The sequence below is a fragment of the Carcharodon carcharias genome, chromosome 11 (genome assembly GCF_017639515.1).
Source record: "Carcharodon carcharias isolate sCarCar2 chromosome 11, sCarCar2.pri, whole genome shotgun sequence".
In the NCBI taxonomy this organism is placed as follows: Eukaryota; Metazoa; Chordata; class Chondrichthyes; order Lamniformes; family Lamnidae; genus Carcharodon; species Carcharodon carcharias.
Genome location: NC_054477.1, coordinates 88,182,310 through 88,194,700, shown reverse-complemented (window position 1 = coordinate 88,194,700; position 12,391 = coordinate 88,182,310). Strand labels below are relative to the sequence as shown.

Below are 12,391 nucleotides of genomic sequence, written 5' to 3'. Positions count from 1 at the left end.
ACCGGAAATTGAACTGGACCAGCCATGTAAATATTTTGGCTACAACAGCAGGTCAGGGGCTAAGAATTCTGTGGAGAGCAACTCACCTCCTGATTTCCAAAGCCTGTCCACCATCTACAAGACACAAGTCAGGAGTGTGACAGAATACTCTTCATTTATCTGGATGAATGCAGCTCCAACAATACTCAAGAAGCTCAAAATCATCCAGGGCAATTAAAGCAGCCCACTTGATTAGCGCCCTATCCACCACCTTAAACATTCACTCCCTCCACTACTGATGAACAGTGGCAGCAGTGTGTACCATATACAGATGCACTGCAGTAACTCACCAAGGCTCTGTCAACAGCACCTTCCAAACCTGTGGCCTCTACCTAACTAGAAGGACAAGGGTAGCAGATTCAGGGGCACACCAGAACCTGTAAGTTTCCCTCTGACCCACACACCATCCTGGCTTGGAAATATATCGTCATTGGTTCATTGTCACTGGTCAAAATCCTGGTGCGCCCTTCCTATCACCACTGTGGGTGAATCTACACCACATGGACTGCAGCAGTTCAAGAAGGCAGCTCACAGCCATCTTTTAAGGGCAATTAGGGATAAGCAATAAATACTGGCTAGGCCAGCAACACCCACATACTGCAAAAGAATTTTAAAGAAGATTCATACTTGTTCATTTTAAGGTATATTTTAAAGAAATTAACATGAGACATATGGTGGAATTTTCCATGCCCACTGACGTTGGGCGTGCTCAGCAACGTGAATGCATGATATGGCAAGAAGGCCAATAATTGTTTTCACAACATCGTGCAACCAGTTTGCAATCGTCCATGCAGTCCATCGATGACGGGCCACATTTCCCGACATCGGATGTCAGGAACCTTATTGTAATACATCTCTATATCATTATAAGGCTAGCCCGCTGGACTCATCCCCCCCATACTGAATTGTCCACCTGTGTCAGCGTGATTGCACATCGACATGTTTCACAACTGCGCATAAGTGACATGCACCTGACGAGGTGCACTTCACTTGGGACTTCGAGGTTTGTTTGATTACCTTGCTTCGGGCAGCACTTGCAGTCATTAGCACCAGGTTTTGCACAGCGCACCACAGCATTTTCGGGGGGGCTCACGGGCAGGTCTATACCTACCAGACCAGCTATAAGGTGGGGGTGGTTTTGTGCAGCTGCAGGGCTAGGGCTTGCTTGAGCAAGGGGGAGCAATGGCCTTAGGCAAGGGAAGAGGCTGCAGGGTGAGGGCTGTACTGGGGAAGGGGGGTATCCCAGGGATTGTGTGAGGGCTCAAGTTGATCTGTGCAAGTGGTCTCAAGATGGTGAGGGCTGAGGAGGCAGTGTCCAGAGCAGATGAGGCCAGATGGAGATGTGAGGGTGTGTGTGAAAGAGTGAGTGTGATGTCACTTGAGCTGGCAGTGAGTGAGATGCCCGTGAATGTGTGATGGGCTTGAATATGTGAGTTTAGAGTGATGAGATGGTTGCCTTACCCTGGTGGCACGGATGAGATCAATCATCCTCTATCTGCAATGGAAGGCCAACCTCTTCTGTGCAGCATTGGCCACTTCTGCGCAGTACCATTACCACTCCAGCTTGGTAGGTGATGGCAATGTTGCTGCACCTCCTGCAGCCAGAGTAGGGGTAGAGGACATCATGATGGGCCTCCACAGCATCCAAAAGGCGCTCGAGGGACGCATCACTAAACCTGGGGTCTGTAGTCTTTTTGCCTTTTGGGCCCATGCTTTATTTGCAGCAGTCCTGGGTTGGAAGCACTGAGCTGTGTGTGCGGTTGTACTTTAAATGTGGCACCCAGTGTGATGAAGTGGCGAGGTGGTGGTGTGACGGGTGAATCGGACCCTGCCTGTCATCAAAATGGCGTGTTTCCTAGGAATGCATAATTAATGCAACGGGGTTGGGACAACATGGCTTGAAAAGCCACCATTGCAGCCAACAGGTAAATTGTTTTACCTGCCCGCTTCCACTCTGACTGCAAATCCGGGACAATTCCGATAATAGTCTTAATAACTGACCCAAGAGTGCTTGATACTAACATAAGTGATGGATTTATGGACCGCTCCCTAAACAAGAGGTCTGGGGCCAGGCCAAAAGTGGGATTCAGGCCTGACTAACATTTCATGTGGGAGTTGCTGGTGTGTTTCACTTTTAAACAGCATGAATGTCAGGTCACTTGCTTCACCAGCAATTGTCCAAATGTATGTCACAGGAACCACAATGGGATTGGAGCAGGCAATGTTGGAGGGGAGGTGTTGGCTATCAAGCTAGCTGTAGATTCAGCGAAACTCTCTTGCTCTTCCTGTCTTCTGGATGGTATTTTTTGACAAGTTATTTAGCAAAACAATTTTGTTAGCAGTCACTGCTGAGGCCCTAGTAGTTGTACCTAAGCGAGCAAGCCTGACTCCTGCTTCCTCATACAATTCAATTCCAGTGAGGTGGGGGGGCCTAAAAACATGTGTTCAGTCCCTCATTTACATCTTTAAGTGATCTAATGCCTGTTTTAAGCAACTGCAAAAGCCTGTAAATGGCCTGCCGAGTAGGTTGGACATTTCCCAGATGCTTTTGGGATGCAGGGCTTTGTTTCCCAAATTTTTAATTCATTATGCCCATTTTATGCCAATAAAATGGATGCAACGAGTTCGGGTTTGATGCCACAATATGTACGAGTATTCAGACCCACAGCTGACAATGCAAGGGCCTAGTATTTGTAATGAAGCCTCCCTGGGCACAGGGTGTAGTTTCTTAACTAAAGTCATTTCCCAATTTTTTTGAACAGTTACAGGTATTTTTTTCTTCATCTGTCATTGAAGCTTTTTCTTCAACCAAATCAAAGCAAATTATTTTAGAATATTTCCATTTAATTTATTAATACTTATATTGTGGAGACTATGGCCAGAATTTGCAGAATTGCTGGCTTCATCATCAATTTCATCATTAACAACATAAACAGCAACTACAACAACTTTATAGCATCTTGCGATCAATTGCAGCAGCTAAAGCAGCAATTAACTTTTAAGCATCTCCTCTGACCCATAGCAATCAAGAACATCAGGAATTTACCAGAGTCGCCTACTACTCAGTATTGTTCTGACACAAATAATAGGGTACACATATCACATATTTCTACAATTTACATACCATTTGAACATTTGAGTAAATATATTCTGTGTTTTGCATGATTTCCAACAGAAAATCCCGAAAAAAAATAAAACCTCACTGTGCATTATCTCCTTACTTGATTTTCTTCCCCTGCTCAATGAAGTTATCTTCAATGGCCAACATGAACCTGGTTGCTTACACCCCACTTGCACAGGAGCACCATCATGTCTATTACACAAAGAGCCTAACAGGGTGTATAAACAGTGAGCTGCAACACTGCCCCTGACATTTGAGCAGGATCAACTAACTATCAGTTGGAAATGAGCCCAATTCAAGTTAGGCAAAGGCAATCATGTAGGCATTATACTCAAAACTTAACATTGGGAATCAGTGATCCCTGTTTCGACATTTATGAAAGCAGTTGAGGAAGGTGCAGCACTTACCACTACACAGGTAGAAAGAAAACCTTCAAATAATCGTGTTGCCTGTACTTTACATATCTTTTATCATCCTTTCATTTCCATTGAAGATAATGTGCTTTATTATCTGGATTACTTCAAAATGCTTTGGATCGAATCTTTGTTGATGTTAGATACAGCTGATAGAATCAATTAACTTACTATTTATTTCAAGCAGTTTATTTAGATGAAATCTTTCACTTGAATTGTTTTATGAATTGATACGTTTCGTTTCAAAGCACTTTGACAGCAAAACGGAAAAGTGAAGAAGTGTATTTATTATACGTTGAAAGATGGAGTGTGTAAAGGTCAGTAAAGTGAATGTGAGATGGATGTGCAAAACCCAAGTCTATAAATATAGGGAAATGATGAATAGCAAGAAAACAACAGAACTGATTTTGGTCTGGAGTATGCATCTGGCAGCATTGGGTCGGGTAGGTATACCATGGCTGTTCTTAGTTGGATTTGGCAAGCCTTCAACATGCTATGGCAATTGGTCTCAAAGGGTCTGCAACAGCATTTTGAAAGGTGGAAGTTGGGAATGAATGGGAGCATCAGTTTTAAAAAGGTAGTGGAATGTTTTCTACAGTCGCAGCAGGTAGGGCATTAATTTCAACCTTAAAATCCATGAGGGACTGCAAATAAAATGTGACAAACATGTTTCTCTGGTTTTCCCTGATTGGAGCCGCAAAATCCTTTAATGCACACTTAAGTTGGCCATATCACAATTTGTATTTTCCCTATCATTTAGGAAGGGTAGAATGTGGGAGGCCAGTCAGGAATGAGTTACAATAGTCAAATCTAGAGGTAACAAGGCAATGAGAATGAGGGGCTCAGCAGGAGATGAGCTGAGCTGGGGATTGTTATGGAATCACATTGGGGGTCAAATAAGGCACAAATTACGAACAACCTGGTTCAGCCTCAACAGTTGCCAGGAAGATGAATGGAGGCGATGGCTAGTGATGGGGACCAATGAAAATGGCTTCAGCGTTCCTGATATTTGTTTGTAGGAAGTTTCTGCTTATCAAATATAGGATGTTGGACAAGCAGTCTGACAATCTAGAAACACTGGAAGGGTTGAGAGAGAGGTGCTGGTGAGGTATTGCTGATGTCAGTGTGCATGTGAAAACTGGTGCCTTTTTTGGATAATGTTGCCGACGGGCCAAAATGTTCCAGAACCTTGGGAGGAAGAGCAAGATTAGAAATGCAGTAGTTGTTAGCAAGGATGGATGGGTCAAGGTTGATTTTTTTGAAGAGAGGGGTGAGATGGCAGATTTGAAGAACAGAACAGTCCCTGAGGAAACAATACCATGAGCAATAAACATGGGAAACAGGAAGAGAAGTTGAGCGGTCAGCAGTTTATGTGACAATAGGGTTGAGCGAGCAGGAGGCCTGTCTCATGGACAAGATGAGCTCAGAGAGGGCATGAGGGGAAATGGAAGAGAAACTAGACAAATATGTGAGTTCAGGCCTATTACAAGGGGAATGACAGAGTCAGTTTGGCCCAGTAAGCTAAGGAAAGGGAAGGTGTCAGCAAAGGCTTTTGATTGAATGGTCTCAGTCTTAGTGACAATGAAATGCATGACCTCCTTGCACCTGTTCAAGTTGAGCATGGAGGAGACAGGGGAGAGGCAGTTTGAGAAGACAGATTGCTGTAGAGAAAAGAAGCTGGATGATACTGGAATAGTGAGCAGTTTTGGCGGACAAAAGCAGAACTTGTTAGTGCTTTATGTGGTCGAGCTAGATATCAAATTTTGTATCAGATAAGTTATAATTCTGTGCAAGAATGTTTTTAAACCTAGAAATGAACTTCGTTAAAAGTATTATGCCAGTAACACTGCTTTCTATCCGTGATTTTGATCAACTTACTCTACATTTGCAGCATGTCCTATTTTTATTTAATAGTGTATTGTTAGGTTATTGTGTCAGTAATGCAGATAAAAAAATACATTTCCAAGGTGCTCTGTGTATAGAGAGGCACCCCAAAGCATTTCACAAGGTGGAAAAACAATGGATGAACAGCAAGAAAACATTGAATTTGCAAGTTTTACAACACCACAGATAAGTGTTTGGAGGGGATTCTAAAGCCTGGGAGAGAGGTGGTAAAGTAGAGGGATCTAAGAAGGGATGCTATAGGGCTGGACATAAGCAAGAATACTCATTGATGATGAAGCAAAGTGTATGGGAAATAAGTCTGTGTAAAAGGACTGAAGACCATGCTCAGAGCCCCATGGAATATGATGAGGAGTGGAGAATATGACCAGGCCCCCACGATTATATGACAATATACCAAAGTTACATTATCTGTAAGCTTACTTAATATGATTGGCTATTACCCTCAGTTTGTTACTTAATAGGTCTACAGTTTCATGATTAAACAACATGCATGTAATATGAGTCTTCTTTCATTCCCGTTAACAACAGGAACGGAATCATTACATGACCAATATGTCCAAGACACCAAAATGGGATTTGTAATTAATGCCATTTATTCAATGGCTCACGCTTTACACAACATGCAACAAAACCTGTGTCCTGGTGTTAATGGGCTGTGTGAAGCCATGAAACCAATTGATGGGAGAATACTGTTGGACTTCCTCATGAAAATCAACTTCACCGGAGTATCTGGAGATATCATCTCTTTTGACGAGAATGGAGATTCACCAGGAAGGTACCCAATAACCCATTTATAAAATTGATAATCATTTGTATAGTCTTCCATTTAAATGTTTGAACTGTGATTTTTCAGACCGCAATTGTTGCATAATGATGATTTATAGCAACTCACTGAATTGACATGGTCATCTGTCAGTATGATTGGAGAAAGGTTAGACAAACTACAGAACTTCAGGAAAAATGTCAATAATTATACACACCAGTGATTCTGCAATTTTCTTCTTTTCACTGTGTATGTACATTAACACCTTCTCTGCTTTAGATCCACCCTGTTTCTGACTAATGGGGTTTTCAGTTATCTGTGTAAAGGCCATCAACAACTGCCAGTGTCCCATGTAGTTACATTAGCCCGGATCTTCCACGGAGCAGCAATCATTGTTAGATTGCTGCTCTGCTTGAACTTTCCCCTACCTTGATGATGCTTGCATTTCTTGCCAAGTTTTCCGAGCACTGCTTTCCCAGAAATGCGGCTTGAAGCATCCATCAGGGATCTCCATCGCAGCACTGTAAAGTCTGGAGGAAGACAGGACATGCTCCCTTTTTATGGCACTAGCTGGCATATGGTAAGTTTAAACATCCAAAGTGAAAGTTAGTGAATGGGTGAACAATGAGTGAATTAATGAGTGAATGGGTACGTTGGCAGGGTGGGTAGGTGGATGAGGTAATTGGGTAGGGTGGGTGGGGGGATGGGCATTTGGGGTGATGTTGGGGGGAGGTAGCTATGTAGCTGAGCGGATAGGCAGGCTGGGGGGTTAGTCAGGCGAGGTCGGGGGGGTAGTCAAGTTGTGTCAGGGTGGGGGTGTTTGGGCATGGTGGTGTTTGAGGGGTAGCCAAGGGTTGGGAGGTGGTCAGGATGACTAGTCAGGGGTCAATTTGAGTGATTGGGGGGTCAGTTGTGACTCAGATGTTAGACTAGGTTTTAATCTGTCTAACATTTCCTGGGTAACTCTCCAGGTAATTACCGTGGAACTGCCCAAAGCCTCCAACTCTAGCTCAGAGTCAGAGACATTCATGGGGGGTTCTGGGGAGCAGTCGAATTGCCAATCAGAAGTTGAAACTTCCCAGCCAATTTCCACAGAGTTCAGCACACCAGGACTTCCACAGAATCCTGATGTGTATCATGAGTCTTATATCTGGTCCTCAGAGACCGGAAGATTGGGGCCATTATTTCTAAACTTTCCTGTCAAAAGCTGGAGTGCACATTTAGAAGTGTGAAAATACATAGAAACAAAAATCTAAATACTTCGCAATTAAGTTTGCTGATTAAGATAATATTGATTTATTAGGCCTTTAAATACTAAAATAATTCTTTTCTATCCATCTGTGACATTTATTAGATGTTAATATCTTTGATTTCCAGTATAAAAACTCATTTTTATTAAAGAAACTTTCAATGTCAATTCCACAGCAAATATTAGCTGTTGCTTTATTTACCTTTTGCAATACCACTGATTATAATGCTCCATAGATATTGTGCATGAACAGAAAAACACAATAAGAATTGCACACAAAGGGGAGTTAATGCCATATCTTCATTGTAAATTTGAAAGCTGGATGCAATAACTTACAAGCTAGTGTACTCAGGATTCTGAGGTATTGTTTTAACAAACTACTCTTGCATTTAGGTATGAAATCATGAATTTTAAAAAGCTGGGCAAAGAATATTTTGATTATATTAACGTTGGAAGCTGGGACAATGGAGAGCTAAAAATGGATGATGATGAAATCTGGTCCAGTAAAAATCTTGTCGTCCGGTCTGTCTGCAGTGATCCATGTGAGAAAGGAGAAATAAAAGTGAGTAGTCTAACTTTTCAGAAATATATAATGTAAAATAATGGCCTGGATTTTACAGTAATAATAATGGCAAAACTTTCAGCGCTCATCATTTTCACAGTTAAATCAGAAAGCAACACCTGAGGTGCAGTTATATGTGGAAATTCAGAAGTTGCTGTCAGAGATACCCTGTTCCTCCACAGGCTGCACTGTTTCAGCTCTCGTTGATAGACTCGACAGTGAATTGACTGCCACAGCATGAACTTGCGGTACTTGACTACTAGTTCCGCACAAAACTTGGCTGAGAAAGTTAGAGCTGGTGCATTCAGGAGTAAGTGAATTTTTAATGTCTGGTAAGTGATCTCTCTGGCCCTGAAAAAATAATTTTACATATGTGGAGTCTTATTCGCTCAGGAGAAAATTAGTGTTGGAGATTGAAAAATAATTTTACTTTGGAGATTGAAAAATAACTTTTAAACTTTTTCTTTTTAAAAATATCTCTCCCTTATTCTGATCTGTATTCCCCAAGCTTTATTTCACTTTCTGTTCACCATTTATAACTATTTATATTTTCTTCTTTATACTTCCTGGTTTGGACCCTGTGGGCTAGATTTTTGTGGTGGAGGCAGAGATTGGTTTTCAGGTCAGGAATCCACCCCCGATAGGAAGTAGAAAGGTGATGTTACTTTGGTGGAGGTGAGCTGTCAATTGGGTGTAGGACATTTTTGCTAGCCAATTAGCGACTGGGGATATCAGGAACATAGGAAATGCAGGCCATATTCTGACTCACTTCAGCAGCCAATGCTGTGGCTGCCATTTAGACAGTAATGTTTAAATTTGAAAAAATGGAAAGAGCAGAAACTCATGAAGTCACAAATCTGAGTGTACACTAAACAGTTACAGTCAGGAAATCCTTAATTGCTCTCCCACATTATATCAAAAGTCAAGGCTGTAATTAAGCAGGACACCTTGCTACTAGTGATAATACTGAACCAATATTTATTGTTTCAGCCATTAGCCCCAATGATATAACTTGTTTAATCACATTTGCTTTCTTAGGAAGCAGGGGCTTTTCTTGTTCAGAATTTGACACTTCGAAAAGATGGCAGAAAGATTGAGCTCAAAATCAGTTTGACTTGGTCACTTTAATGATACAACCAGCTCAGATTTCAATATTCTGTACCTAACTGGTTTATAAAGCAGCCTTTGATACAGGCTTTAAGCCCAAGGGCTGGCTGTTACATTCCCCCATCCCTACTGCCCCATTGCCAGGCATGTTGTCGGTGGTTAGGCGGGGGGGGGGGGGCACATGTAAACTACAAGGGGTGTCTCACTCACACCCAAGCTGTACCCCATAATATATTAGGTGGGTAGACACTGAAATCAACAGTCCGTCTGCTATATTTAAATAATTAAAGTCAATTGAGCTTGTTACTGTTACCTCTTGTGTCCCCCAAGGATCTATCCTTAGTGCCCACCTATTTCTCATCTTGAGAATCTCTGCTGCCCATGTCTTAACTCGCACCAAGTTCTGTTACACAATCACCCCTGTGCTTGCTGAAGTCCATTGGCTCCCTGTCATGCAATGTCTTGATTTTAAAATTCTCATCCTTGTTTTCAAATCCCTCTGTGGCCTTGACCCTCCCTGTCTCTAATCTCATCCAGCCCCACAAGCCTCCTAATTCTAGCCTCTTGAGCATACCCGATTTTAACTGCTCCACCATCGGCGGCTATGCCTTTAGTTGTCTAGGCCTCAAGCTCGGGAATACGCTCCATAAACCTCTACTTCTCTGCCCTGCTTTCTTCTTTAAGACTCCTCTTAAAACCTATCTCGTTGACCAAACTATTTATCATCAGCATTAATTTCTCATCTGCCTCATTTTGTTTCATAATGCTCCTGTGAAGAGTTTTGGAATGCACGATATTTTAAAGGCATTATCTAAATATAAGTTGTTGTTGGAGCTGCACTTATCCAGGCAAGTGCAGAATATTCCATCACACTCCTGACTTGTGCTCGTGGATGGTGGGCAGGCTTTGAGGACTCAGGCGGTGAGTTACTCGCTGCAGAATTCCCAGCCTCTGACCTGCACTTGCAGCCACAGTATACATATGGCTGGTCCAGTTCAGTTTCTGATCAGTTGTAGATCCCAGGATGCTGCTGGTTTCTGCTGATCGTACCTGATTTTTCATCATACTGCGCTGAGATTCTCAGATGCATAGGCATCTGTGGCCACATGAAACCAGCAGTTTCTCCTGCTTCTGCTCAAAATACTTTAAATGGCTTTAAATTCAGGCTTGAACTTTCACTCTCAGCCTGGGGGAGCGGAGTTGGGACATTTCCCGGCTCAGCAAACCTGACCCAGGAGAAAGTGCCCCAGAAATTAGGATTTTCATTTCAGGGTGGTGTGGTTCTCTGTGAGTCAGGTATGGTAATCCTGGAACAAGTGCAGAGGCTGTGACGGTGCACTAGTACTTTGACAAAGTGTTTTTAAAAAGCATTGAAACAAAATATCCCTCCAGCCCTCAGTCCTCACCAACCTCACCCTGCCACACACTTCCCATGCTCCATCCATGCCAATTCATGCCACCTCATGCCCTCTACCTATGTCCAAGGCCCCTTATGCTCTCTATGCCAACCTATACTCCTCCACCCACCCCAAAATGCCTCACACTCTCAATGCCAACCTATACCTCTCCACCCACTTGCATAACCCTTCATACCCTCCATATCAACCTATGCCCCTCCACCCATCCCCCATGGCCCTTTTATAGTCCCAGGCCAGCTTCGTGCAATGTTAGTGCCAACTCATGCCCCCACCCTTTGCCCTTAAACCTACCATGCCAATTCACACAGTATCCATCATGGGAAGACCTCAGGAGCCATGCTGAGATTAAATAAATCAAAGTCCTAAGTGTCTATCGCAGACTTTAATTTATAAAAGCACTCATTCATAAGAAAACCCATTGACTACATTTAAATTCATTCAACTACATAATACCTAATAAAACAAACATTTCATTCAACTGCTTAATCCATTATACAAACAAGCATTGGAATTCATTGTCCTATTTCAAAGAGTCTATAATCACTTAGAGCTGTCAAATCAAACTGTGAAATGGAAGGCACCCCATCTGATAGTGGAAGGCTGGGAAATCAGTCATGTAACACAAATCCAGTAATGATAGCCCTCTGGCTTATGTCAACAGACTGAGTGAAATAATAAGCAATGGTTTTGTTTTAACACTTCATAGCTTTTTTTTTAGAAAGATTTAAAGGGCAGGCATTTTAAATGCCTTGACAGCTCCTTTTGACAGTTTTGAAAGTTAATTTTGACAGCTCTCTTGATAGTTCCAATGAGTTTATGCAATTAAGTACATTCATGTTCACTTTTAATAGTCCCAAAGGGTACCTTACCTCTCCCAAATGGCAGATTAACTCTCCTAAAGGTGTCCTGGGACCATATTCAAAAGGGTACTCCACCTCTCCAAAGAACTCCACAAAAGTTTAGACCTGCTTCTACCAGGTCTAAGCTGCACACACCGTGTTTCTCACTCCTGGCTAATGAAAATCAGACATGACTGGAGGCAGCTGTTGTTTTATATGAGCAGCTTCCTCTGCAAAGTGCACATGCACAACTCCCAACCCGGGCCCATTCCCACCCCGCGAAAATGGTAGCTTCCATGATTGAAGGCGGGATTTCCATATTTCAGCCTTTTCCTCCATTTTAGCAATGATGGAAAGCTCTCCATCAAATCTCATTTTAAATTATTCCAAATTCAGGCAGTTACAGTAAAAAGAAAAATAAAGACATACATCTATATAGCACCTTTCATGACCACCAGCCACCTCAAAGCGCTTTACAGCCAATGAATTGTTTTTGAATTGTAGTCATTGATGTAATATAGTAGGATACACCTGTATGGCTTCAAGTGACTGCTGGTCACAAGTTTTACATCCCAAAAGCAGTCAACTGAAACTAATTAAGAAGTAAAGCAAGAACATTAAATCAATCAATCAATCAGTTGGAGAATGGATTGTTTCTTGTCAATCCTTTTCCTCTTTGTGATGCTGGGTAATGTTTTGTCCAAGTCACAAATTATGATCAGTTACATTGCTTGATTGCACTGATTCATGGGAGATTTGTATCCAAATTTATGCTAATAAATTTGTGCAGAAACTGGAGTGTAATTTCACCTAGGCAAAACTAGTGCAATGTCCTGTGTATTCTGGGCACAATTTGCCAATTCCATCCCTAGTTCATAATTCACACCTTTATTATTACATATTTTTAAATCGGGGAACTACAAGATACTACTTTAATTGGGCTGGATTTTACAGAGTGCTATTGCACCTCCCAAA

At 42.2% G+C, this 12,391-nt stretch overlaps 1 protein-coding gene across 1 annotated transcript in view; it reads left to right on the top strand.

The window, feature by feature from the left end:
- Positions 1-12,391, top strand: part of grm5b (glutamate receptor, metabotropic 5b) — a 700,030-nt gene that overhangs the window by 511,226 nt on the left and 176,413 nt on the right. Inside the window, exons 4-5 of the mRNA XM_041199276.1 lie at positions 6,007-6,253; positions 7,884-8,052. Of these exons, the coding sequence (XP_041055210.1) occupies positions 6,007-6,253; positions 7,884-8,052 (416 nt within the window). The remainder of the gene's footprint in view (positions 1-6,006; positions 6,254-7,883; positions 8,053-12,391) is intronic.